Raw genomic sequence first — 26,234 nt, 5'->3', positions numbered from 1 at the left:
AAGCTGAGTTAGCCGGCTAGTTAGCCTCGCCCCCTTTAGGGTCTGATCAGTTAGGGAGAGATTAAAAGGGTTAGATGCTATTCGTTTAGTCTAATCCATAGATATTGATAGGGATTAAATTCTCTACAAGTTAAAATCCTCACCAATTTCTTCCAATCTCAATCCCCATGGTTTAGAGATAAAACTAACATGGCCTAGAGATGAAACTAACATGGCCTTATACATGTACTATTTGCCAAGCTATTTAACTATTAAACGTCTGTACTGGCTAGATTTACAGTTTGAAATTAACAAAACGGCATGTGTCGCATTAGCTAGCTGCGCTTAACCAGCACGGTGGCACTGAACTGGGGGACATCATTTAAGTTTTATTTTGGCGTCTTATGATTAAGGGCCTCTTTGTTTACCCCCCAGATTATATAATCTGGATTAAATAATCTTAAGAGGCAAACAAACAGTCTAGCTTATTTGCCCAGATTATATAATCTAATCCATTGGATTATATAATCCTCCAAAAATAATCCAGATTATATAATTCATTGGGGTAAACAAACAGGCCCTAAATCAAGAAGAGGGGGTGGTGGTGGTGGTGGTGGTGGTGGCACCTCCATGGAGGGTCCTACTCCTACCTCTGTCTATGAGAGAGAAAGAGAGCGTTTAAAAAAATTAAAAGAAAAAACAGAGGGGAGAGTGAACCATCATCAATGCTCCAATGATCCCCCTTCAAGACTCCGATTCCTTTCTCCCCCCTCTCTCTATCTCGAGCCTTTTCTTTGACCGCCTCTCTCTCTAACCTCTTATATAAGATGAGAAGATTCGCTCTTCACCGCCTCGCAGGGCTACACTCCATTCTATCCCTCTCTATATCCCCCCGCACCCTCTCCTGGTCCTGGCCATCTCCATCTCCCGTCTCTCTCTCTCTCTACGAACTCCACCTCGCGAACAGCCGCTGCTTGCCTGCCGCGTTGGAGAGAACGGAAGAAAAGCGAGCGAGGGAGAGGGACAGCAACTCCCTCGGTCGCTTTCGACGGCCTGGATCTCCCCGCACGCGGGATCGTACGACCGGCACGCTGTTGTCGCTTTCCACCGCGTACGTGCTCCCTCCCTCCCCCGCCTGGCCCTGGTCGCCTCCCTTTCCTCCATGTCGACCATGTTCCGGTTCCCATCGCCATCCCCGCAGAAATCCCGCGGATTAACTTTTCGGCTCCGGGGAGCCCTAATCATGTTTTTTTTCAGCGCCGGGCGGCCCCGTTCCTGCGGTTATGCCCGGCCTCCTCCTGTCCTGGGGCTTGGGCACCGTACGCAACGGCACGGTCTCTGCCGCTGGCGGCCGGCGGCTACCCGGCAGTTGCCGTTTCAGTTTATCGTCGCGGCGTTGATTAATGCGCTCCTGGCCGTTCGCCGGCGAACCACCGGTCGCGGGCGGGCGGGCGGGCGTGCGGACCTGCGGGGCAGGCTCAACGGAACGCCGCCTTTTCCGGTGTTTTATGCTGTTGTTAATGCCCAGTGCCGTGTAAAGGCCGTCCTTTCCCCCACCTCGATTTCATTGCCTGCATTGCATCGCTCTGCCGCGTTTGACTGCTCATCTAGCAGCCTTTATTTCGCCCCCTCCCTGCTTACCGTTTCTCTGGTGTGCACTTCCCTTGAGAGCGCTCCCGTTCGTGGGAGTCGCCGGCGGATTCCCACCGGATTTGATGCGCGCATCTTCAAATTCGCGGCCTTTTTTTTTTGCTGCCTCGCAAAAGCTGCTGCGTCTTAGCTTTTCCGGCTTCTTAATTTGGACGATGTGTACGGATCACTGTCGGCCCTAATTATTTCCACAGTTTTTTAACCCGCGGGCTGTTTTATATGTGTTTCTTTTTGAATTGCTCGATCCCTTCTGGCGCTCTTCATCTTCTTCCGTGGAATGGATTTTTCCTTTGCTCGGCCTTGCCCTTTGCTGCCTCAGGTCCCGTCTGTTTTGCTCTAACGCAGCATCTGGTTGCAGCAGCACACCACACCCCTTCTGTTGTTTTGGAATAACTGGAAGCCTTTCGGGTTTGGAATTTGGCACCTAGCCTGAATGCCACCGAAACCATTTTGGAGATGAGTGGGATTCATTAAGTGATCCCTGGCAAATGATTGAGCAAGCAGTGACAACTTGTACTTAGCAAAGTAGGTTTTATGCTTCAAGGGTACGACTGCAGCCTGATGTTTGTACGCCATATTTGTTCTTCTGTTCTAAGCAAGTGATTTTTTCCCCATTTGCTGGACCATTCATGACATTTTATCCACTTGTACCTACTTGTTTTTCCCCTGTGGCCTCAGTGGTATATTATCCATTTTTCTAGTTATTAGCAAGTATTTGAGCTATATGCTGCTTTTTTCGTGGAGGAGTGGCGAATTTTTGCCATCAATACGATTATTATGCATTCTCATATGCTACTGTGGGTATTTTGCAGATAGTAAATTGCCAAGGCTGTTGTAATGGGGGTCAACGGTCATCACGAACCTCGCAGAGGATGTAATGGCACCGTCTGCAATGGTAGTGTAAGATCACTAGATCATTTTGGTGATGTAGATCCATGGACGGCATGGGCATACAAGCCTCGAACGATCTCGCTCTTGCTGATGGGAACATGCTTTTTAATGTGAGCTCATAGTCTTTTTATCTGTGGAACATTTTATAGACAGGAACATGCTTTTTTGAAATAATAATAAGGGCCTGCTTGGAACCACTCAGTTTTTAAGAAACTGGTTTATGGAAACTGAGGTGGTTCCAAACATATCAGTTTATGCCTCAGATTATAGAAATTGGATTTAAAAACCAAGAAGCTAGCCTCTCCTAGCTAAAAAATAAAAACTGGTTTATTAAAAACTGGGTTGCTTCCAAAAATGACCTAAGTATCATTGGTTATGTCCTGTTGTGGTTTTTTGGACCTTTTCCTTGAATTTGAACAACTATTATATATATTATTCAAACTGTTACTTAGCAGATGCACAGGACTTCTATGTTTGATGAAAATTGTTTCATGTTCTTTATCAGTTGGGCAAGTGGTGCTCTCGATCCAGAACGGAGCTCATCTGCTGATCGTGTTTCGTCAGTCAAGAGGTATTTGTAATGATTGGTCCTCCTCTATTGCTTTTCTTGCAGCTATATTTTTATGAAGCTCCCTTGGTTCTGAACTCAGTATTTATGTTCACCATTTTTCTTCGTCTCATGTGCTGGTTACCATTTTAAGGAGGGCTTATGAACTAATTTGTACCCTCTTGTCAACAGGGGTGTATTTGCGATGATTGCTGTTTTTTTGGCTTACTCTTTTCTTCAGGCGCCTTCAACGTGAGTTACACAGCTCTTTACCTAACTCTGATTATTCTTTTACACTGCCACATTAAAAATAAAGTAGACTTGTGTGTAGAGATGTCCCCAGGGCATCAAAATTAAGGCCAGGAAAGGCACTGAACACCAGCTGCTCAGGATACAGTAATGTAAAAAGTTCTGAAAGCATTTTGCTTTTTTCCAAACGTGTCTGAGCGTGTATTTCATTAAGAGGGAGAGAAAGTTTGACCACATGCATGTCAAATCCAAGAATAGGGTGCAAATTTCAGAAAACAGTTTACTTTAGGTACCTCATAGGCCATAGCCATATGGATAGATATAATAAGGACAGTAGTCATATGGTACAAAAGTGATGCATTCCCACAAACTCTGTTCAAATTTTAACATCTTGTTAAATGACTCAACAAAAGCATTTCTACAGAGTGCTTCTTTTTTTATTGCAGTACAGTAAGTGGCTAATACATCATAGTCATATGGATAGATATAATAAGGCCAGTACTCCAGTAGTCTCATATAGTACAAAAGTGATGCATTCTTGCAAACTCTGACTAAATTTAACATCTTGTTAGATGACTCAGCAAAAACCTTTCGTCCTTTCCACATAGAGTACTTCATTTGCTTTATTGCAGTACAGTAAGTGTAATCATATTTTTTTGATAATAAATTTGTTATTTTCTTGCTTCATACTTCTGCTCCCAGATGACATGCCCTTCTCTTTGAAATAAATGATGGGTTTACTTCATTTCATCTGAAGAAAAGAGTTACTTCCTTGAAGTCTATAGAGTTAGTTATTAAGGTATATTGAGTATTGCAAACTGTTACTGACATATACTTCTGCTGTGATTTAGTGTACTCATTAGACCACATCCTGCCATTTGGAGGCTAGTTCATGGGATGGCAGTTGTTTACCTTGTCGCCCTCACTTTCTTGCTTTTCCAGGTGAATGCAGTTTTTCATTATTTTAAAGATTATTTCACTGCATGAACTGTCAATAGTTTTGCGTTCTATTCTATTTTATTTATATTAAGCAAATCTTTATCATTACTAACTGTTTCGTGCATTGGTAATGAACCACATTGATGTCCCTGTCCTTGTTTTCCTACCTAGCATAGATCCTTAATTTTACTAATACTTGAGCTCACCCTTCGCTTGAATTAAGGATAAATCACTGGCCATTTTCTTAATAAAAACAGAGAATTTAACAATCAAAATGGAAGAGTACCAATAACAAGTGTAATGAACAATTTGGCATGAACTGGAGAGATTAAGCTTAGTTTGAAACTAAGTGTACGTGGGTGGCTAAAGAGAATTACAATGTATGGTGGTAGGTTGTAGCTTATTTTTATAGTAGAAACATTTCGAGGTGGCATATTATATTCCTGTGTTTCAGATGGTAAAGGCTGTTCTTATAGGTAGTCCAAATGCTAAGCGTTTTGTCAATTCCTGTATGATTTTTACAAAATGAATAAATAAAATCAGTTGACTGTGTTGAGGTTCATTTCTGTCTGATGAGTTTATTCTGCATCACTATGTTTGTGCAGTTAAGCAATTTTGTAAATACTTTAATACGATTGTCCATCTCTTTCTTTAGGGGTGCTTTCACCCCCTCCTGCCGAAGATTGAAACCAGATCAGGAGCTATGCACTGCTGTATTTCCACCATGTGAAGCCAATCTCAGTCCCAAATTTTCCCTCATCTCTACTCTGATGTTATGTTGTATTATTACTCAATGGCTCATCCTCATAAGATAAAACAGTATTTCAGCAAGTCAGACTTCAATGGCAAAGATTTTAAAGAGAAGAGCGGCAAAATGTAGTCATTATGTCATTTCATATTTTCATGAACTTTGTTTTGCAGACTCGTGATGATGCTAGGCAATTCATGAAGTATCTTCATCCTGATCTTGGTGTCGGTAATGCATTTAACTTTTGGATCAGACTTACTGTTGTAGATTTAATGCTTGATAAATGCTAATTTGATATTTGTACTTTGAGCAGAATTACCTGAAAGATCATATGGAACTGATTGCCGCATATATGTACCTGACCATCCGAAAAGCAGGTTTAACAATGTTTATGTATGATGACTTCATTCACCGACCTACTTTCCTTTTTGTTCAATTTCGTTTCTCATATACTTTTGACTAAGCACTCTTGACTATTCATTATGCTTCAAGTTACTGATTTGAATATAGTTTTTTCTAGGAGATAATTTTTGATGAGTTTGTTATCGCTCATATCCTCGGATGGTGGGGTAAGGCTATAATGATACGAAACCAACCACTTTTGTGGGTGTTATCAATTGGGTTTGAATTAATGGAGGTATACTCTTTATGTTGTGGTCAAATAACTCTTGACTTGTGCTTTCCAAACCCAGGTTCCTAATGTAGTGTTACATGTATTGCAGCTCACTTTTCGCCATATGTTGCCAAATTTCAACGAGTGCTGGTGGGACAGCATTGTCCTAGACATATTGATCTGCAATTGGTTTGGTGAGATTTTTATGTGGTTTTAGTAATTTTCTATATGTGCTTGTTTGGGTAGCCCCTGAATACCTTCATTTAGCACATCAGAATACCTTAGTGCTTTTCTTGTACATGTCCTTCGTACATTAAACATTGTAATATGATTACTCAGGTAAGAAATACTCCCTCTGTCCCAAATGAAATTCGTTTTAGGTAATTACTGGATTCATACAATACTTGATGTATGTGTTTTGTATGTGTCTAGATTCATTATCATCCATTTAAATATAGACATAAAAATCAAGAGCTAAAACGAATACTATTTTGGAATGGGGGGAGTATAAGTTTAGAAAAAATCTTAGGTTTTGATGAATGAACAAAGCTATGGAATTTTGCAGGAATTGTACTTTATGAACTTGGTCAGCTGCTGAATAGAGAATGTTTTCATGCATATATCTCTGTAAACTCAGTTGCTGCCCTTGTTTATCGTTCCTCTCCAATTTATTGGCTGTTCTTCTCTGTGTAATTTTATTTGCATTTCCTAAGTCTTATACTGATTGTGGCATAATTTAGCCATTCATATTTATCTGCAAGGTTTCAGCACTTATTGACTGAGGCCATTTGGTCTATGGTTCAGGTATTTGGACTGGAATGAGAACTGTGCGGTACTTCGATGGGAGGACATACGAATGGGTTGGTTTGAGCCGCCAACCCAACATTATCAGTAAGGTGCGTTCATTGGATGTGTAGTCAAATGAGCTGTACTGCAGAGCATGCAGTTGAGCTGGATCTATTTCCCAGTTTTGGTGGATGTTCCTCTTTGAGGGAACATATTGGCTCCCAAACTGTACATGATGTTTGTCCTACTTTAGTCCTATGATAAGGTGATGAGTCCGGGGCATGTGGGATGTGCTGAGAAACCAAGACAAGATGCTCTCTGTTCTCTTAAAATGTCCCTTAGCTAGCCTATACTTGTGTTGTTTGAGTGCATCTCAAGTTTTTCAATGCAACACCTTGCACTTTCGTATATATTTGATAGGTTAACTATAACCTATAACACACAGGCCTTAACATAAAAAATGCAGATTTTCTTCTCTTTTTCCTTTAATGGCTGTAATAGAAATAATAGCCTCCATAAGTTATTCTCTTTTTTTCCCACCAGTAATTTTCTTTGAAGACATGCGTGGCCAAACTGGCTATTCCTATATGTGCTTCAGAAACTAATCTTCAGCCCTCGAATCTTTGATTTAACATTTATAGCTGACCTTTTCTCAGAGTTTGTTTATTTATTTAGCATTTTCTTCTCCTTAGGTAAAAAGGATGCTGGGACAGTTCACACCAGCGCAGTGGGACAAGGATGAGTGGCACCCTACGCGGGGTCCTTGGAGATTCATCCAGGTGCTGAGCCTCTGCGTTGTTTTCATGGCTGTCGAGCTGAACACATTCTTCCTCAAGTTCTGCCTGTGGATCCCTCCGCGGAACCCCTTGATTGTCTATCGGCTGGTCCTTTGGTGGTTAATCGCGATACCAACCATCCGCGAGTACAATACCTACTTGCAAGACAGGTATAATTTCGAAGTCACTTGGTTCAGAATTTACAAAGCTGCTTTGCAGTAATCAGTATGCAGTCGGGATGGCCCATTTTACCTCAAACAATCATTGTTCTGATAGGAGCAATTTTGGATGCTCGGTCTGCTGAGCCCTGACTTTTCCACTATTTGTCGTGCTCACATGCTATCGCTGACAGTGTACATGTGATTGTATACAAATGGTTCCTGTCAACTAGACATGGCTGGCTAGCATGTGAACTGTGCATGTCATGAAATTTTGGAATCAACAAGTTAGTTTATACTAGTGCAACCAAGTGTTGCCATTAGTAATTATTATGGCATTTTTTTTTCTTTCTGGAATAATAATTGTTTGACGATTGGTTTCAGCAAACCATTTAAAAAGGTGGGATCCTTCTGCTGGCTTTCCCTGGCTATATGCATTGTGGAGCTCCTAATCTGCATCAAGTTTGGACACGGTGAGTGTTGCTCCCAACTCCTCTGCGTATATGTAGCTTGCAAGTACAGTCTGAAGCGCGCTGACTGCAGGGGGGGTGTCCTGTGCAGGTCTGTTTCCAAAGTCAATGCCTTCGTGGCTGATCACATTCTGGTCAGCAGTCGCCTTGCTTCTCGTGCTCTTTGTGTGGACGTGGAAATACCGAACAATGAAAAGGAAAATGATATAATTGTGACCAAAAAAATGATTTGTTTGCCTCCATTCTTTACCCGATTTAGTGTTATCGTGTACATAAAAATTTATTCAAATTGTGTACATGTGCTAGCAGTCAAGTCTTGGTGATCTGAAGAGGATTATCCATGAGAAATTTCTATGCCTTCTTTGTCTTTGTATTTTCCGTCAGCGAAGTAGGATACTGGTTCCCCTTTGGCCCTTTAATTCGTCTGTATTGCCGCGTACTACTTCGTTGGCCGTCTCTTAAATGTGGAGAACCCTTGATGCAACAACCTATGAAATAATGGGATTCGAATCCCAAACTGTTGAATAATGTTTCTCGATGGCCCAGGAAACCATATCTGCAGGTTGCACGACACTAACACTGACGTGGGCACGGAAATTAACTGCATCGTTTCCTTTTAGTGAAGCAGCAGACTATATAGTCCTATCTGTGTGTGTTGTGTGTTGCATGGTGTGAGCCCGTTTGCTGACTCAGGTGTTTCATTCTGATGTGTGAGGATAGTTGGTAGGCATGTACGGCTGATGAATGTATTCTTGTCCATGCCTGGGCCATTAGTTTAGGTTGGTCCTCCTCCATAGTCTTCCAGGCCTTTAGCAGGCCTATGAAATGTAGATATTCTTATATGTTTGCTCCACTAGTCCAAGACGGCCTCCACACTTCCTCTTCTCTTCTGTCCTTTGGAATTCCCTGTCCTTTCGAGAGTACAGGGCGGACCTCCACTTTGGCAGGAGTGAAGTGAGTCCAATCCAATCTGCTTCATTTTTGTTATATAAAATATATCCTGCTTCATTCTTCCTCAAGTTCTGCCTGGACCAGTTTGGAAACAAGTGGGCCCAGATCCAAAGAGAAAAACCATCTCATAAATAACTAAATGTCTTATTCAAATGACACCCTCTAGAATTGTTCACCCTAAGAAAAGATAGGGACCCCCAAGTGGCCCTAACTGTTGGAGTAGTCCAATTTACCACATTCAACTATAAAATCGATCTCAAACTATTGTAATCGTCTAATTTACCTCTTTTAGTGGTTTTAGCTAACATGGAACCACATCAGTCATCTTACGTGGGTCCATATCAGAAACGAGGGAGGTAAATCGGATTTCGTTTCCTTTGAGCCAGATATTGAGGGTTTATGGTAAGCGCAGAGCTGTTGTTGGGGAGAACCCCTTACTGAAGGTCCATATTATTAGAGCCTTGTCCAGTTTAAAGTTTCAGGGTAACAAACGAAATCAAATCTGAAACACAGAGGAACTTCGGACCAAGGATGGAGTTGAAGCTTTGGATAGATAAAAGAAGTTGAAGCCTTAACGCCTTCAAAGTATCGAAGCCCTAATGTCTTCGAAGCTTCTGACCAACGAAAAAAGTTGAAGCCTTCTAGGGACAAGAGAAGTCATATACAATACATCAATGACGTAAAATGATGAAACTATACTCCTATTGTTGTGTATGACGATTATGTAATATGGAGGGAAAATTTGTAATTTTATACAAGTATGTATAGTTGTTTGACTCTATAAATAGATGAACAATATCACTGCTACATGGATCGACATTTTGCGTCCCTGCTCTATATCTGCCCCTGTCAAGAGAACCTTCCAAGGTATATGATTATGAAGGTCTTTGCATAATTAACTTCCATTGAACACCTAGTTCCCTCCTTTCTGACTTGTTTATTGGTAATGTGTGTTGTAAGATTAATCATTTAAGGGAACATGAATCTCACCTTGTCATGTCATTGCAACTTCTAAGGTTCATACTACGTAATTTTCACGAGTTTCAGTATAAGAACGTATTTATTAGGCCCTTCTTCTCCCCTTCGCCCCCTTCAGATAAATGCTCGTTGTCGCCAATCTGGTGCTCCTTTAAAGATTTGCATGTCATCATAGACATGTTTCCTAAGCAAGAGGCACAACTTCCTTGTCGATACTTGGAAATATCGTCGAGACTCCACAGGCTATCGATGTGTTCCCAATTTGGAGCATTTAGATGCATTGGTATATTCCCAATTTTAATTTTCAGTTTCCAACCATTATCGATGTGTTCCCGATCGATTGTATCGTTTAACGTGACCTTGTTACTCTAGGTTTCGTTTTCTCGGTCGATGATCATATTCCTATTCTTGATTTTAGATTAAAATAAGGATTTGAAAGTGGTTGAAGGATTTTCCTAACTATTCCCGTCTGTTTGCGTCCCTAGCAAGTGAGCACACTACCAATGCGTAAGGCCACGGGCACAACATGGGGCCACGATTGCAGGCCGCACCAGCGAGCTCTACCGTCACCATGGGATTGTTTCCCTCGACTAGGCTGAGATATTTCTTTCAAAACTTAGGGTTAAGGTTTGCTAATTTGATGTTTTATGATTTTTTTGTCTTCTTCGATTTGGTTCAAATAATACCTTACTTCCTACTTGTAGACTTTGATTTGCTCGAGGCTTGAATGAAACCGAAGGTTCTTAGAGTTTTAGGGTTAGGGATCTTAGGCTAACGGATACCAATGATAGTACTTAATAAACTTAGGATATCCCTCGCTCATTAACCACTAGATGAATGTGAAAAACTTGGGAGTTATACCTTCGGTTGGAGTAGTGAGAGTAGATGAAGATATAGTGCACGTGAGTTGAAACACGAGCATTGGGGGTATAGATGGTTGTGTAATGAGACAATACCAAACATTAGTGGCTCAAGAAGCCACTGGAGGACGAGAAGAAGACAAAAGGCTAGAGACGAAAGGGGAGGCAGGAGAGTCACAGCCAAAGAGAGCCAAGAGAGAAGAGTGAGAGAGCGAGAGAGTGGCATGGTACATTGATTAGGGTTTAAGCGGATACAGAGAGATGGATGCGATATGATTTATATACCCTTCCCTCTGAATGATTAAATCAATGTTTGAGACGGAGCGGTGGGAGGTTGATCAACAACTGGAGCGAGAGCATCGTATCACGACAGTGTCAACTTTATAGGTCGTGTCGTGTCCGGGCTGACGCCACACACTGGTATGGTGGCCCAAGCATGGAATTACTACCGGATCGTGGCTAGCACTGGTACTATAGAACTCAAGGTGGGCCATGCTTTTTAGTGTAGTGCGAGTACCGATCCATGGGACCTGGTTCTATCTATATGTGTAGATAGAAGGAACAAACTCACTGTGTTTTCCAGGCAGTGGATGTCCTCCCTACGTGTTGTCAGTAGTATATAAATTTTGCTATTTTTATTTATGGCATAACATGAGAGATTAGCCCCTGCTGTGAATCTATACCACTATATGACCTAACAATAGTTTAAACTTTGCAAAACCTAGCCAACCAAATCACCTCCACACCCATAACCTTCACTACATCTACCAAATAAATTACACCCAAACTAAACATATCATCAAAACCAATGGTTCAGATCGCTGCATAACCCCCTCACCTTTACTCACTCAAATATAATAATCAATATTATTTGGATCATCTATCATCCCTCTCCCTGCCCCTGCCCCTGCCCCGTGACCTCGCTGCCCCTAGCCTCCTTCCCGCTTCCCTGTCACCCCCTCTCCTTCACTCATGTTGCCACCGCCGTCCACCCCTCCCCTGTGCTGTCGTCGTCGCCGTCGACCCCTTCTGTAACATCCCAAAATTTAACCCCAAGGTTAGAAACCCTAATCTCCTAACCCCCCTTTTTTATTATTCCCTAGACTCCACCTCGTAGGACATTTCATCATATGCATACACCTTGATTGTTAGAAGCACTTCACATAGAATATATTTTTTATCACTTAAGAATATATATAGCTAAATAATGGTTCAAAAGAAAAAGGAGAAAAAATACAGAAATAGAAATAGAAATAAGAAATAGAAAAAGAAAAAGGAAAAATCTCCCCCCTCGGTTGGGCTGTTTCCGGCCCAATCCTTCTCTCTCTCCTGCGTGCCCGTGCTTCCTCCCCCCCCCCTCGTGGCCCAAGCGGCCCATCTCCCGCGCGCCCGCGCTCCCCTCCCCTCTGCCGCTGCCAGCCCGACCCCACCCATCAGCCGCACTCGCCCTCTCTAGCAAGCGGGTCCCGCTTGTCAGCGCCTTCCTCGCGCCCGTGACCAGGTTGGCGACGCAATTGCCGTCGGTCGCCACCGCCCCGTCGTCTCGCCATTAACTCGCTCGCCAGCACGGTTGGCGCCTTGCGTCCCTGTCCCCTTGCGCCAGCCCGAGCCATCCCATCACCGCCTGCCCGAGCCGTCCCGTCGTCGCCACTGTGCGCCACCATCGCCGTCGTGGCAAGCTCGCCGATGCTCGCTACCTCTCGCCCCTTCCCCGCCCCGGGCGCCTATAAAAGGACCGCCCGAGCTCCCTCTTTCTCCACTCCAGCCTCGGCCACTCCCTCTCCCCTTCCCCGAGCTCAATTGAGCCAACGCCGCCGCGCCCTTCCTCTGCTCTGGTGAGTCCTGCCCTCCACTCTCAGTTAAGTTCTGGTCCAATTAGTGTAGCTCTTGAGCTTCACCACTCCCTCATAAACACAACACACCCATCCCCTTCACCTATTGCGCACGACATCCCTCGCCGGCGATCTCCCGCCGCGGACGCCCGCCACCTCGCCGTGGACCGGCCGTCCCAAGAGCCCTCTGGCCAAATTGGCCCACCACCGTAATCCCCTACCCCCGCCCGTGCCTTGCCACCACTTCATCGACGCAGAACCAGAACCCCGGCGGAAAACCGCCGCGGGGCCTCACCGGCGGTCGAGCTCCGACCGGTTCGCCCCCCCGTCTCTCCTAACGCCATCCCCTCCCTCTGGCACGTGGGCCCACGCCCACGGTGCCGTCCCCGCGCCGTTCCCTCGCTAGCGGGCCAAGTGGGCCGCCTGCCCACGCGGTCGCGCGCGCGACCCCCTGCTGGGTCGAATTCCACCCCCCCCGGGCCCAGCTAATCGAAAATTCTTAATCTTTTTCTTTTGTCCTTTTCTTTTCCATTTTATATATATATGTATATATATTGATATTTTATGCACCAAAATAGTCTAAATAAATTATAGGGCACCAAAATAATAATGTCTAACAATTGGCACACTCCACCAAGTCACCATGGTTGATGTACTGTTCATTACCTATTTTTGCTAGAAGAAGAGGGATCTGATCCTCCGGAATTTGTAGCTCCGGAAGAAGGGCAGGAACCCGACCTCTCTGAAATAGATCTTTCGTGCCAGGAGAACTTCGACGAAGGCAAGTCCATTCTTCCCTTGATGCATAAATTACCTACTCTTTCTACCACTACCTAAGCCGGGAATAAGGGATGGATCTTTTGCATTATGAGCAGAGAGATATCCTGCATTAACAAACATCTTTTGAGTACAAAATGTGGGATGAGAAAAGGGCTGTGTTTTTACTAAACGATGTTTTCAAAAAGTGCATGATGAAGGGTATTCATCCTCATCACCTTTTGAGTGGGATGATCAGGGACTCCCTGGCTTAGGGGAGAGCCTAAGGTGATGGCTCAGCCGGGTTAGGTGTGAGCAGAAGGATTGTCCCCTCATATAAGGACCAGTTTGTCATCCTTCACTACCTGTGCTCATGATAAGTACAACCACTCGAGACTGTATGGGCAGTCACTCAATCTGAACTCGTACGGTCCAAACCCCAGGGTTATGATGGCTGGGGAGCACCGGGAGGATAAGGAGGGGGAATGTTTTGTCCGGTTTCGACATGGCGGTGGCCTGACTCCTTCTGGTATAACCGTTAAGGTAAGGACGTGCGAGGAAAGAAAGAGATTCACCATTCAGATCTCACGACGGTGAGATCGCAGAAACCGGACTAGTGGGTAAAGTGTACCCCTCTGCGCAGAGTTCAAACCTATTCGAATAGTCCGTGTCCACTGGTATGGACGAGTCTGGTGTGGCATGACAATTAGTGTTTTATAACCTCCATAAACAGGGCAATGTGTGGGTGGGTGTGTTTTTGGAAATAAAAACAATGCCACAGGAGCAGGAAGCTCAGTGGTGGTTGAGTGTGAAAATGTGCTACTTCCTTCTTTGGGAAAAACCATCAAAGTATTGCCTTTCTCTTAAAAAGAAGAGTGACTTCAACTCCACCATATAAAGCATGTATTATATAGGCCCCTTTCTCTTTATGGGCGGGATGGGCTTGCGGAATACCTAGTGTATTCACCCAGATTTATTTATGTTTTTCAGCAGCTAAAGACTTCTTTTCTGCTATGATCGACTAGAGGGGGCTGTGTCTGCACCCAGTTCTGCCTGTGGCTTGGGCTAGTTTATCTTCTACTGCGTTTCGTATTTCTGGCTCTCTAGAGCTTGTACTCTGGTATTGTAATAACTTTTATTCGAACTCTGTACTATTTGAAGTAAGGAATATGGTTACTAGCCTCCTGGGACTAGTAATTGTATCACATTTGAGTCCCAAAGTATTAGGGCGCTTCAAATGGTATCAGAGCCATATGACTGGCCGTAGATCGCAGCCCCGACCTTAAAAGTTTGCCTTAAAAAGAAAAGAACTCTTACCTCTAAGAAAAATCTTCTCTCCTTTCCCTGATATTAACAGACCCTTCTTTTCTTCTACCAGATGGAAGGCTCCTTGGTCATTAGGACATCCTACTGCTCAGAGGTGGAAGGATTCCCTCATCTTTTGCGGAGTTGCGCGCTTCACATGGGGATCTGCAAGAAGCCGGAGTACGTCTGGAAAGAATACCACGAGAATGGAACTGAGAAGTGCTCCATGGCAGTCTACCTGGGAGAAAGCCGAAACTACCCGAATCACCCTCCCTTCCAAGTCACCTTCACTGGACACCGCTTCCCAGACACTTGCCAAAATATTGCCCGAAAAGCCCTCCGACAGCTATGCCAAAACTACAGCAGGGAGGTCTTTGAGACCCCCTTCGATACTTTCCACCTAGCAACAAAAATACCCCTACCTGAAGGAAAAGACTTCAGGCCCTGTCAGGAAGAGATCCTACTGAGGATGACCCCACCATCGTCTACATGGCCAGATATCTCCACACCCTCGATAACCACTATGACGACCTTTCCTCCCACTGCACCCACCTAAATTCCCGGGTGGAAAGCTTAGAGCAACAGGTCAAGGAACTTAAGAAGGAGAAGGCGTCTCTCCAAGAAAGTCTCGAAATAGTAGAAGGTGAAGAGGCCAACACTCGTGTAGCCTACCGAACCCTGAAGATGGATTACGACAAGAAGTTAAAGAAGATCGCCACCACTAAGAAGATCCGGAAGAGGAGCAAGAGCCAAGGATGCCAGACTGAGCGGAAAAAGGAAGCCCCACCAGCACTGCCTCCCTCCAGGATAGAGAACTTGTCCGACATCGAGGATATGTCCCTAGCTAGCCTTGACGACCTTCTCAAGGAATTTGGGGACACTTTAGAAAGGGAGTTCAGAAGCACCTTAGAAAGCACTCGCGTGTAGTGTGACTTGTGGTAACTGTATGCTTGTAATGAACTTGTGTGATGAATAAAATAACATGGTTGAAGAAAAAAATTGGCATCTTCATAGTAGTAATTCTCTCCCCCTGGCAGATGGCTTCAGATAAAACCACGCCTACTGCCTCCGGGATGGGAGCAAGGTTTCCCCTAGGAGCTGAAGGAGAAGCCGGTGGAGAAGGGAGTGAGACCCACCTCCCCACACCTCCGGAGTTGCCATTAGATTTAGCCCAAGTTCTACCCAACCAAACCCGACTCATTGAAGTCCTTACTAGAAGTCTGGAGAATCAGCGCCCGAATGGTGGAAGACCTCAAGACAGGATGGGAGATTTTCTAAGACTCAAGCCTCCCACATTCGCTGGATCCAGCAATCCGCTCGACGCTGATGACTGGCTGCGCACGATAAAAAAAGGAAGTTAGAAGCCATCGGATGCCCTGAGAACCAGCGTGTCCATCTGGCTGCTCATCAACTTTCCGGGATGGCCCTATCCTGGTGGGATACCTTCAGCACTGCCGTCAGAGATGCTACCTGGGCAGAATTTGAAGCTGCTTTCTGAGAACATCTTGTGCCCCAAGGGATCGTTCAGCTCAAGGAAGATGAATTCCGGGAATTAACTCAAGGCGGAAGATCTGTCAGTGAGTACGTGCATAAATTCACAGAACTGGCTCGCTACGCGCTTGAGGACGTCAGCATAGAAGCCAAGAAGATGGCCCACTTTTTGAAAGGGCTAAGACCAGAACTCAAGACTATCCTTGCCAGCCAAGATTTCCTCAGCTTCTCACACCTCTCAAACAAGGCCATACAAGTGGAAAGGGCAAGGGAAGAAGAAAAAGGTCACCTCAAGAGGAAATTCTAAGTCCTCCGAGCTCAGCAGCAAGACAGGCACCAGAGAATTCGATCCTTTGGGTTTCCACCCAAGGGACCAAGCTTCAATAAGCCAGCTAGACCCACTCCGTCACGTTTCAGTTAGCAGGGTCAAAGCTCCTTTTAGGCTCCCTCTGTTGCAAGCAACCAACCACCAGCTAATGCTTGTTGGCACTGCGGAGACCCTAGTCACTACAAGAATAACTGCCCCCAGTTGAAGGCATCAGGACCTACTTACTCTAACTCGGTGAATGGCCCCAAGAATGCCCCAGCGCCCGCCTCCAAGGCACCCTCCTCCAACAGCCAGCAGAGTAAGACCCAGTATCATGGTAGGGCACGAGTAAACCACGTCGATGCTCAAGAGGCTCAGCAAGCTCCGGGAGTAGTGCTCGGTGAGTTCCTAGTTGAATTTACTCCCGCTACTGTACTTTTCGATTCAGGAGCATCTCATTCGTTCATAGCACTAGTTTTGTGGAAAAACATGGCATTCCCTCTACACACCTAGAAATTCCCTTGGTCACCCGAACCCCAGGGTCAGACCTTCTATGCCAGCTCAAATGCTCCCAAGTTAGAATTCTTTTAAGTGGGTAGTGTTCTTGGCAGACTTAGCCGTCTTGCCATCCCAAGCGATTGATGTGATCTTAGGAATGGATTGGTTAACCAAACTCAAGGGTAGGGATGAAAGTGGTAATCCAAACTGTTAGAACAAATTTAATATTTTAAAATAGATATGTATAAAATTTGATGTTGATCTTTTATTATGTTATCAAGCACATTAGTACAAATATGAATAAAATATTATATAAGTTGTTTTATGTATTTTTTGCTCCCTACAACACAAAAAGTTGAAAAAATTACCGAATTTGTTTCCGAATCCATACCGAAGTTTATATCTATTATTTGAGAAAATGTAGAATGAATTTGAGGTTTATCTTTTATGAATCTTAACAAGCTGGATGTTAAAAACAAGAATACAAATTTGTATTGTATATTCTATATCCTATTTATTCGCAATCAAAGAAAAAACTGATTACCGAATAAATACCGTTTCCGACCGTTTTCATCCCTACTCAAGGGCATCATAAGTTGCGCAAATAAGACCATTCTTCTCACTGACCACCAAGGAAAGTCAGTTTCATGTCAGGCTCAGCCACCCACCAAAGATCTAATGGTGTTTAATCTAGCAGCAGAAAGCATATCTGTAGTAGAAGAATTCATGGATGTATTCCCAGAAGAATTGCCAGGAATGCCGCCAGAAAGAGAAGTGGAGTTCTACATAGATCTAATTCCCGGCACTGCGCCCATCGCAAAGAGACCATACCGCATGGCTCCCACCGAATTACCAGAACTAAAACTCTAGATCGCAGAGCTTCAACAAAAAGGGTACATTCGTCCTAGCTCGTCTCCTTAGGGAGCACTAGTCCTTTTCGTCACCAAAAAGGATGGAAGTATGAGGATGTGTATTGATTACCGATCCTTGAATGTGGTTACAATCAAAAACAAGTATCCACTACCTCAGATCGATGACCTCTTCGACCAACTTCAAGGGGCCAAGTATTTCTCCAAGATAGACCTAAGGTCAGGATATCACCAGCTGAGAATCAAGGAAGCAGATATTCAGAAGACTGCATTTGTCACCCGGTACGGACAGTATGAGTTCACAGTAATGCCCTTCGGACTAACCAACACACCCGCCTTGTTTATGAATATCATGAATAAGGTATTTATGGAAGAGCTGGATAAGTTTGTCGTAGTCTTCATTGATGACATCCTTATCTACTCCAAGAGTCGCGAAGATCATGAGCATCACCTCCGGATTGTCCTCGAAAGACTCAGAGCACATCAACTCTATGCTAAGCTCAGCAAATGTGAATTCTGGTTAGAAAAGATAGCCTTCCTTGGGCATATCTTGACTGCAGAAGGAATAGAAGTAGACCCGTCCAAGGTAGAAGCAGTATCCAATTGGAAGCAGCCATCCAACATTAGTGAAGTTCGAAGCTTTCTGGGAATGGCAGGATATTACTGCCGTTTTATCAAAGGGTTCTCCAGCATAGCAAGACCTATGACCGAGCTCCTCAAGAAAGACAATAAGTTTGTGTGGACCCCGAAGTGTGAGGAAAGCTTCCAAATCATAAAGAAGAAGCTCACAACTGCACCCGTTTTGACACTGCCAGACATCCATCAGGATTTCGTCGTCTTCTGTGATGCTTCAAGGCAAGGCTTAGGGTGTGTACTTATGCAAAATGAGAAAGTGATTGCCTATGCATCATGCTTACTCAAGCCGCACGAGTAGAATTATCCCACACACGATTTGGAATTGGCAGCCATAGTGCATGCCCTAAAAATATGGAGACACTACCTGATTGGGAACAAATGTCACATCTTCACCGATCACAAGAGCCTGAAGTATATTTTCACTCAGCCAGACCTCAACCTCCGTCAGCGAAGATGGCTGGAATTGATCAAAGATTATGACCTTGAGATCCACTACCACCACGGGAAGGCCAACGTGGTAGCAGACGCCCTCAGCCGAAAACCTTTTAGGAAGAAAGGAACCAACTTCTTAGAAGATTGGAAGAAAGAATCAGCTCAGTTGAATGCATGTCTGGGAGACAATGGCAGCCTAGAAGTCAAGCCAATGCTAGAAGAACTCATACGCAAGGCTCAACGCTTGGACACTGAGACATCAGGTCTTATGGAAAGAGCTCTTAAGGAATAACTTCCGGACTTCATGACAGATGAAGAAGGAGTCCTTTGGTTCAAAAACCGTCTGTGTGTACCAAAAGGAGAGGCATGAGAAGTTCTGCTTGACGAAGCTCACAACTCAGCCTACTCCATCCACCCAGGGACCACCAAGATGTACCTAGACCTCAAAACCAGATACTAGTGGAGAGGAATGAAGAAAGAGATAGCACAGTATGTGGCCCAGTGCGGCACTTGCCAGCGAACTAAGGCCGAGCATCAGAAGCCTGTAGGTCTACTGCAACCCCTTCCAATACCCGAATGGAAGTGGGAAGAAATAGGCATGGATTTTGTAACCGGACTGCCCCGGACCCAAAAAGGGAGCGACTCTATCTAGGTAATAATCGACCGTCTTACCAAGGTAGCCCATTTTATTCCAGTGAAAACTACCTTCGGAGGAGCCACCCTTGCCCGAATATATCTTAAAGAAATAGGCAGACTCCATGGTATTCCACAGAAGATAGTGTCAGACAAGGGGACACAATTCACCTCAAAATTTTGGATGAGCCTTTAGCAAGCTATGGGCACCAAGCTAGACTTCAGCATCGCCTATCACCCCCAGTCAGATGGTCAGACAGAAAGGGTCAACAAGGTCCTCGAGGATTTATTAAGAGCCTGTGTGTTGACGTTTGACAGAAATTGGGAGTCCAGTTTGCCATATGCGGAGTTTTCGTATAACAACAGCTACCAGACCAGTATCAAGATGTCACCGTTCAAAGCATTGTATGGACGGAAGTGCCAGACCCCTCTAATGTGGTCCAACGTAGGGGAAAAGACACTAGAAGGACCTGCCTTTGTTAAAGAGGCAGAAGAGAAGGTTGCCCTGATCCGCAAAAGATTACTTGAAGCTCAGAGTCGACAGAAGAGTTATGCGGACAACAGGCGGAGAGAACTCAGATTTGAGGAAGGAGACTTCGTCTACCTCAAGGTCTCCCCGATGCGCGGATTCAAAAGGTTTCAAGTGAAAGGAAAGCTAGCTCCGCGGTTCGTCGGCCCCTATCCTATCATTGGCAGAGTAGGACCCGCAGCATACCGCCTTGAATTGCCAGAATCCATGTCAGATATTGAAAGTCGCCTAGAGGGGAGGTGAATAGGGTGAATCTGATATTTATAAACTTAAGCACAACTACAAGCCGGGTTAGCGTTAGAAATATAAACGAGTCCGAGAGAGAGGGCGCAAAACAAATCGTGAGCAAATAAAGAGCGAGACACGATGATTTGTTTTACCGAGGTTCAGTTCTTGCAAACCTACTCCCCATTGAGGTGGTCACGAAGACCGGGTCTCTTTCAACCCTTTCCCTCTCTCAAACGGTCACCTAGACCGAGTGAGCTTCTCTTCTCAATCAAACGGAACACAAAGTTCCCGCAAGGACCACCACACAATTGGTGTCTCTTGCCTTGGTTACAATTGAGTTTGATCACAAGAAGAATAAGAAAGAAAAGAAGCAATCCAAGCGCAAGAGCTCAAATGAACACAACAAATCTCTCTCTCTAATCACTAAAGCTTTGTGTGGAGTTGGGAGAGGATTTTTATCTCTTTGGTGTGTCTTGTATTGAATGCTATAGCTCTTGTAAGGTGTAGAAGTGTAGAAACTTGGATTACATTGAATGTGGGGTAAGGTTGGGGTATTTATAGCCCCAACCACCAAAAATGGCCGTTGGAAGGCTGCAGTCACATGGCGCACCGGACAGTCCGGTGCGCCAGCCACGTCAGCAGACCGTTGGGGTTCGACCGTTGAAGCTCTGACTTGTGGGACCTCTGGGCTGTCCGGTGGTGCACCGGACAGGTCCTGTAGACTGTCCGGTGCGCCAACTGCGCGAGCTCTGACCTCTGCGCGCGCAGGCGCGCATTAAATGCGTTGCAGTCGACCGTTGCGCGCGAAGTAGCCGTTGCTCCGCTGGCACACTGGACAGTCCGGTGTGACACCGAACACTGTTCGATGCTTCACCGGACAGTCCGGTGAATTATAGCAGAGCGCCCACTGATTTTCTCGAAGGTAGCGAGTTCAGCGTCGAGTGCCCTGGTGCACCGGACACTGTCCGGTGGCACACCGGACAGTTCGGTGCGCCAGACCAGGGTGCCTTTGGGTTGTCTTTTGCTCTCTTTGTTTGACCCCTTTTTTGGTCTTTTTATTGGCTTATTGTGAACCTTTGGCACCTGTAGAACTTATAGACTAGAGCAAACTAGTTAGTCCAATTATTTGTGTTGGGCAATTCGACCACCAAAATCAATTAGGAAAAAGGTGTAAGCCTAATTCCCTTTCAATCTCCCCCTTTTTGGTGATTGATGCCAACACAAACCAAAGCAAATATAGAAGTACATAATTGAACTAGTTTGCATAATGTAAGTGTAAAGGTTACTTAGAATTGAGCTAATAAATATTTTCTTAGAATATGCATGGATTGTTTCTTTATATTTAACATTTTGGACCACGTTTGCACCACATGTTTTGTTTTTGCAAATTCTTTTGCAAATTCTTTTCAACGTCCTTTTGCAAATAGTCAAGGGTAAATGAATAAGATTTTGAGAAGCATTTTGAAGATTTGAAATTTTCTCCCCCTGTTTCAAATGCTTTTCCTTTGACTAAAACAAAACTCCCCCTCAATAAAATCCTCCTCTTAGTGTTCAAGAGAGTTTTAATATACCAATTTTGAAAATACTACTTTCTCCCCCTTTGAACACCATAAGATACCAATTTGAAATTTGTTATTTAAAATTAGGTGGTGGTGCGGTCCTTTTGCTTGCTTTGGGCTAATACTTTCTCCCCCTTTGGCATGAATCGCCAAAAACGGATACTTGAGTGAAATATAAGCCCTTTCAGACTACTTTCTCCCCTTTGGCAAACAAAATATGAGTGAAGATTTGTTGGGGACTTGTTCTCAAGTGCTATGAGTTAAGAACAAGGCAACATAGAAAATGTTAATCGCTAAAGTCCTTCGCCCTCCGAAACATTATTTCCCTTAGGATATAATGGTCTACGGACGAAGGTTATGAAGGACGTACCTTCATAAATTCATTAAGCAATGATGAAGAATGAAATGTAAAGAATATAAAAGACAATATGAACAATTATATATTATTATCAGGCATAAACAGAAATATCGTTGAATTACAAGTGTACCTTCAATCGGAAGGAGATGATAGTACAAGCGTGACGCAAAAAGTGAATGCCAAGTCAGCGTGAACATTACGGGGGTTCTGTTCACCTATTTATAGGCACGGGACATAGCCCATACAAAATTACATTCATGCCCTTTACATTTGATAATAATTCTATAGTAATCTATCGAGGTCTGAATAGCCTTTTCATCTTTAAGTCGGTTTCATTTTCTGCAACCACGCCGAAGCTTTCCTGCTAACATCTTCGGCGTTGTATCAAGACCTTCGTATTATCCGGGTCTTCTCCTGCCGTGATACCGACTTGAGTCCGAAGGTACCTGCTCACACATTGTACTTCCAGAAATACTGTTAAATCCTGTTTTTGAGGACCTTCGGATGCCGAAGGTCCCCAACAGTAGCCCCTCGCAATATTAATTTGTTTAAAATAACGAATTTAGATTGCGACATGGACGAAGGCTTTACGCCGAAGGTCCGAAAAAACACCTTCCCTTTGCTAGAATAGCAACATTCACTGACAAGCGGGGTCTTTGAATTTTCAACGCTCTTGGCGTATAAATACGGCCATACCGCAAACTCATTTGACACGCTTTCTGGCCAACTACTCCCGCTCACTCAATTTTTAGCTCTTGTGCACTGCGATTTGCTAAGCTTTTAGTTTTGAAGCTTCGGCTTTGAAAATAGTTTTTTAGCGTCTTCGAAGATGTCTGAAGATAAGAAGACTGTTGCTGAGATGAAGCTGAGCCTTGACGAAGAGAAAAACTTGGGGTTTCTTATAGCGATGTCAAAGACCAATACAGAAAAAATTACCAAGGAGATTCTGGAAGGTTTGTCTGAAGATACTGGTGACAGTGACAGCTATGATGTGGACAGTGGTGGTGAGGATTCCGAAGATCGTCCCTGGCGACCAAGCCATTCAGTTTATGGTAAATCAACTATCAAAGAGAATCATCTTGTCAACATGAGAGGAAGGTATTTCCGGGATTTGTCCATTGTGAGGGCCGACGAAGGGGAAAAAACTTGCCCACACCCTGAAGAGAATGAAGTCGTAGTATTCCGAAGCTTTTTGAAAGCTGGACTGCGATTTCCCTTGAGCAGATTCGTTGTGGAGGTACTGAAAATATTCGAAGTCTATCTCCATCAACTTACCCCTGAGGCAATTATAAGGCTAAATATCTTCGTGTGGGCCGTGAGAAGCCAAGGTCTGAAGCCTGATGCAAAAAGTTTCTGCAATATACACGAATTATCATACGAAACAAAACCTTGGGGTAAGGAACAGTATCACAATAATTTTGGCTGCTACAATTTCGTTTCTCGGTCCGGGTCAAGCTGTCCCGTGCCGACCTTTCGGAAGAGATGGCCCGACGACTGGATGACAGAATGGTTTTATGTGAAGAATGATCTGACAGCGCGAGAAGATGTCAAAGGTATAATTATGCGCCCTATTTGGCAAAGCTTCGGCCTTCGGAGGCCGAAGGTTGAAATGAGTGAGGCTGCCGAAGAATGCCAGAGGGCCTTCGGCGTTATCTGCTCTTTTATTGGAACGAGGGACTTAGTTCAAGAGCATATCGCCTTCAGGGTATGGCCGCTTGCGGAGAAATGGGAAATGCCACAAGAAACCATAAAAGAGGCCGACGAAGGTGGACTTATCAGGTTGAAGTACACTTTTAAGTTTGGAGATAAATTCGTTGAGCCAGATGATGACTGGTTAAAAAGCATTGAAAATTTAAGTGATGAGCTGCTTGGGACCTATTCGAAGGCCGAAGACACTGCAATGTCAGCAGCCTTCGGAGGCCGAAAAAAGAAGAGGCTGAATCGGGTATTTGATGCAATCGGGTTTGTCTACCCTGACTATTGCTATCCCATTCGAAGGCAGAAGAGAAAAAACACAACCTCTGCAAAAGAAGAAACTGCAACTGCTCCTAGCGAGCCAGAACCGAAAAGAAAGAAGATAAAGGTCCTTACGCATCGGCCGCGCTATATTGAACCAGCTTCGGTGCCTGAGTTTACCGGAGAAACTTCTTCGGCCACCGAAGCTGAAAAACCAACCGAGCCGACCTTGCTGCCAGAAGTCGCAGAAACGGCCGAAGTGCCAACAAAGATAGAATTGGAACAATCAAAAATTTTGTTATCAGAAACGAAAGAGAAAGCCGAAGCGCCGTCCACAGAAAAAATGGAAAAGGTAAAAGAAGCAACTGAGGGATCCAAAACATCAGAAGTTTTGAGTCCTGCAGCAAACATTGAGACAGTGAAAGTGCCAGCAGTGACTCCGAAAAGAAAGAGAATGGCTAATGTGCTAGATGTACTGGAAACAATCAAATCTTCAAGCACACCTCCGAAGAGGGCTGCTGTCATTCCTGAAACAACTGAAATTTCTGGATCTAAAGCTTCAGGGCAAGAGACTAAAGCCGAAGCTGGGCCCTCAGAGCCTGCAAAGATAAAATCCTTGGAAAGTGAGGCAGAAAAAATAACAAAGCCAACTTTTGTTGAAGAAACCGGTGCCATTGCCCCCGAAGCATCCCCCAAAGTTCGTGATTATATTGTTCGCCATGCTTCGGGGAAAAAACTATCAGAAAAAGAAGAGCAAGAGGCCCAGCACTACGCCCAAAAACTGAAATATCCAAAGGGGGCGTTAATATTCAATGGCAGTGGAGAAGAAGACTTCTTGTATTGTCTCCCCGATAGCAAGGAAATTTCTGTCTGTCGGGAGATGAGCAAGAGCTTCGGATTCCCAACTTTAGAAGACGGGCTCTCGGTGCTGTCGAAGAACGATCTGGCCGACAGCCTGGCTTACAATAGCTTGAAGGTGCGACAAATGAAATCCTTGTATTTTTAAAGGTCCAAAATTTTTCGTTTGTTTAAACCTATTGACGCACACATCTTTGCAGGGCCTGATACTTAGCAATGCCCTCAGGGCACAGAAAGATGCTGAAGACGAAGGGTGTTCTATAGCCCTGAGCAACCTTCGTTCCGAAGTTATTGAACTGAGGAACGAAGGTCTCGAAAAAGATAAAATATTATACTCATTGATAAATAGGATAAAGGAAGACGAAGCTGCTTTTAAAGGTCAAGCTGAAGCTCAGAAGCGCGAAATTGAAGATCTTCGGAAACAACTGGCCAGAGCCAAGGAAGAACGCATACTTGAAGAAACAAAGCGAGAACTCAGCGACCAATGGGCAGATCACCTAGAAATAACTGTTGAAGAGCTTCGTTCGTCCAGAAAGAAATGCTATAACAAATCTATAGAGTGTGTTAAGAAGTTAAAAACTAGCTTCGCCAGGGTCGGCGCCTTCTCAAGCGAAGAAAACTTTATGAGAGGCAATCCCGAAGGTCCCATCGAATGGATCGACCACGAAGCTGAGGCCTTCGAAGAAATTTTAAATAGCCGAGGAGATATATGTGCCTTCTCTGGTGCCAGAGGGATTGCCACCATCTTAGAGAAGAAGGGCTGCGAACATGTAAAAATTTTAGCACAATCCGAAGCTGCTTTGTCCTTTGAAGATGCAAGAGATCCTTCGGCCGAAGCTAGTATAATTGGTGGAAAATTTTTTACCGATATCTGGGATAATGGTGGCCGAGAAATGGCCGGAGAAATTATTCGAAGAAGTGAAAAGGGCATTCACGATGCTAGAGAAGTAGCTGAGGCTGCTGAAAAGAGCGTAGAGGCCGAAGGTCAATTAGGTATTAACTAATAGTTTTTATTGTGTTGTAATCTTAGGCTTTAAGATTTGTTTGCGATTTGTAATAGCAATGTAGCCGTATCCTGTCTTACTTCAGATCCGACTAAAGCGTCTTCGGGCCCTCAGCCGAAGGGAGACGACGAAATTAAAAAGATGGCTGAAGATATTATGGACGAAGTCGTCAATCGGCTCCTGAACGAGGCTGCAGAAGTCGTTTTGAGAGAAGATTAAGTATTTTTGTAAAAACTTCTGAAATGTAATATAGTGTAACATTTTGTAACCCCAAATGTAATATACCTATTTTTGTTAGTCAATTCTTTACGATGCATGAAACTTTACACGTACCGCTTTTGAGTCTTTGACGAAAAAACACCTTCCCTTCTTTTCATGCTTCGTGAAG

General features: G+C 44.3%; 1 protein-coding gene across 4 annotated transcripts; it reads left to right on the top strand.

Moving 5' to 3' along the window:
- Nucleotides 1-804: 804 nt before the first annotated feature.
- On the top strand, nucleotides 805-8,331 carry LOC100216715 (CDP-diacylglycerol--serine O-phosphatidyltransferase 1). 4 transcript variants are annotated; one of them, NM_001143120.1, is made up of 13 exons: nucleotides 858-1,090; nucleotides 2,442-2,630; nucleotides 3,026-3,091; nucleotides 3,260-3,319; nucleotides 4,168-4,258; nucleotides 5,177-5,231; nucleotides 5,317-5,396; nucleotides 5,524-5,640; nucleotides 5,726-5,810; nucleotides 6,421-6,512; nucleotides 7,095-7,348; nucleotides 7,721-7,809; nucleotides 7,898-8,159. In NM_001143120.1, exons 2-13 carry the CDS (start codon nucleotides 2,467-2,469, stop codon nucleotides 8,014-8,016), a joined length of 1,272 nt encoding a protein of 423 aa, NP_001136592.1. In that variant the 5' UTR covers nucleotides 858-1,090; nucleotides 2,442-2,466; the 3' UTR covers nucleotides 8,017-8,159. The 4 variants fall into 4 exon arrangements, with proteins under 4 accessions (XP_008672257.1, NP_001136592.1, XP_008672256.1 ...); XM_008674034.3 differs by lacking the exon at nucleotides 858-1,090 and adding an exon at nucleotides 1,128-2,154 and having other exon boundaries at nucleotides 7,898-8,331; XM_008674032.3 differs by lacking the exon at nucleotides 858-1,090 and adding an exon at nucleotides 1,128-2,174 and having other exon boundaries at nucleotides 7,898-8,331.
- The last annotated feature ends 17,903 nt before the right edge of the window (nucleotides 8,332-26,234 follow it).

This window comes from Zea mays, chromosome 3, assembly GCF_902167145.1.
Source record: "Zea mays cultivar B73 chromosome 3, Zm-B73-REFERENCE-NAM-5.0, whole genome shotgun sequence".
In the NCBI taxonomy this organism is placed as follows: domain Eukaryota; kingdom Viridiplantae; phylum Streptophyta; class Magnoliopsida; order Poales; family Poaceae; genus Zea; species Zea mays.
This window is presented reverse-complemented; position numbering and strand designations above follow the sequence as displayed.

Excerpts from the sequence above, each read along its gene's own strand:
- LOC100216715 (XM_008674034.3), top strand. The coding sequence starts at position 2,467 with ATGGGGGTCAACGGTCATCACGAACCTCGCAGAGGATGTAATGGCACC. Across the intron at positions 5,397-5,523 it reads GCAGGTTTAACAATGTTTAT|GAGATAATTTTTGATGAGTT; the intron begins GTATGATGACTT and ends AGTTTTTTCTAG. Across the intron at positions 6,513-7,094 it reads AACCCAACATTATCAGTAAG|GTAAAAAGGATGCTGGGACA; the intron begins GTGCGTTCATTG and ends TCTTCTCCTTAG.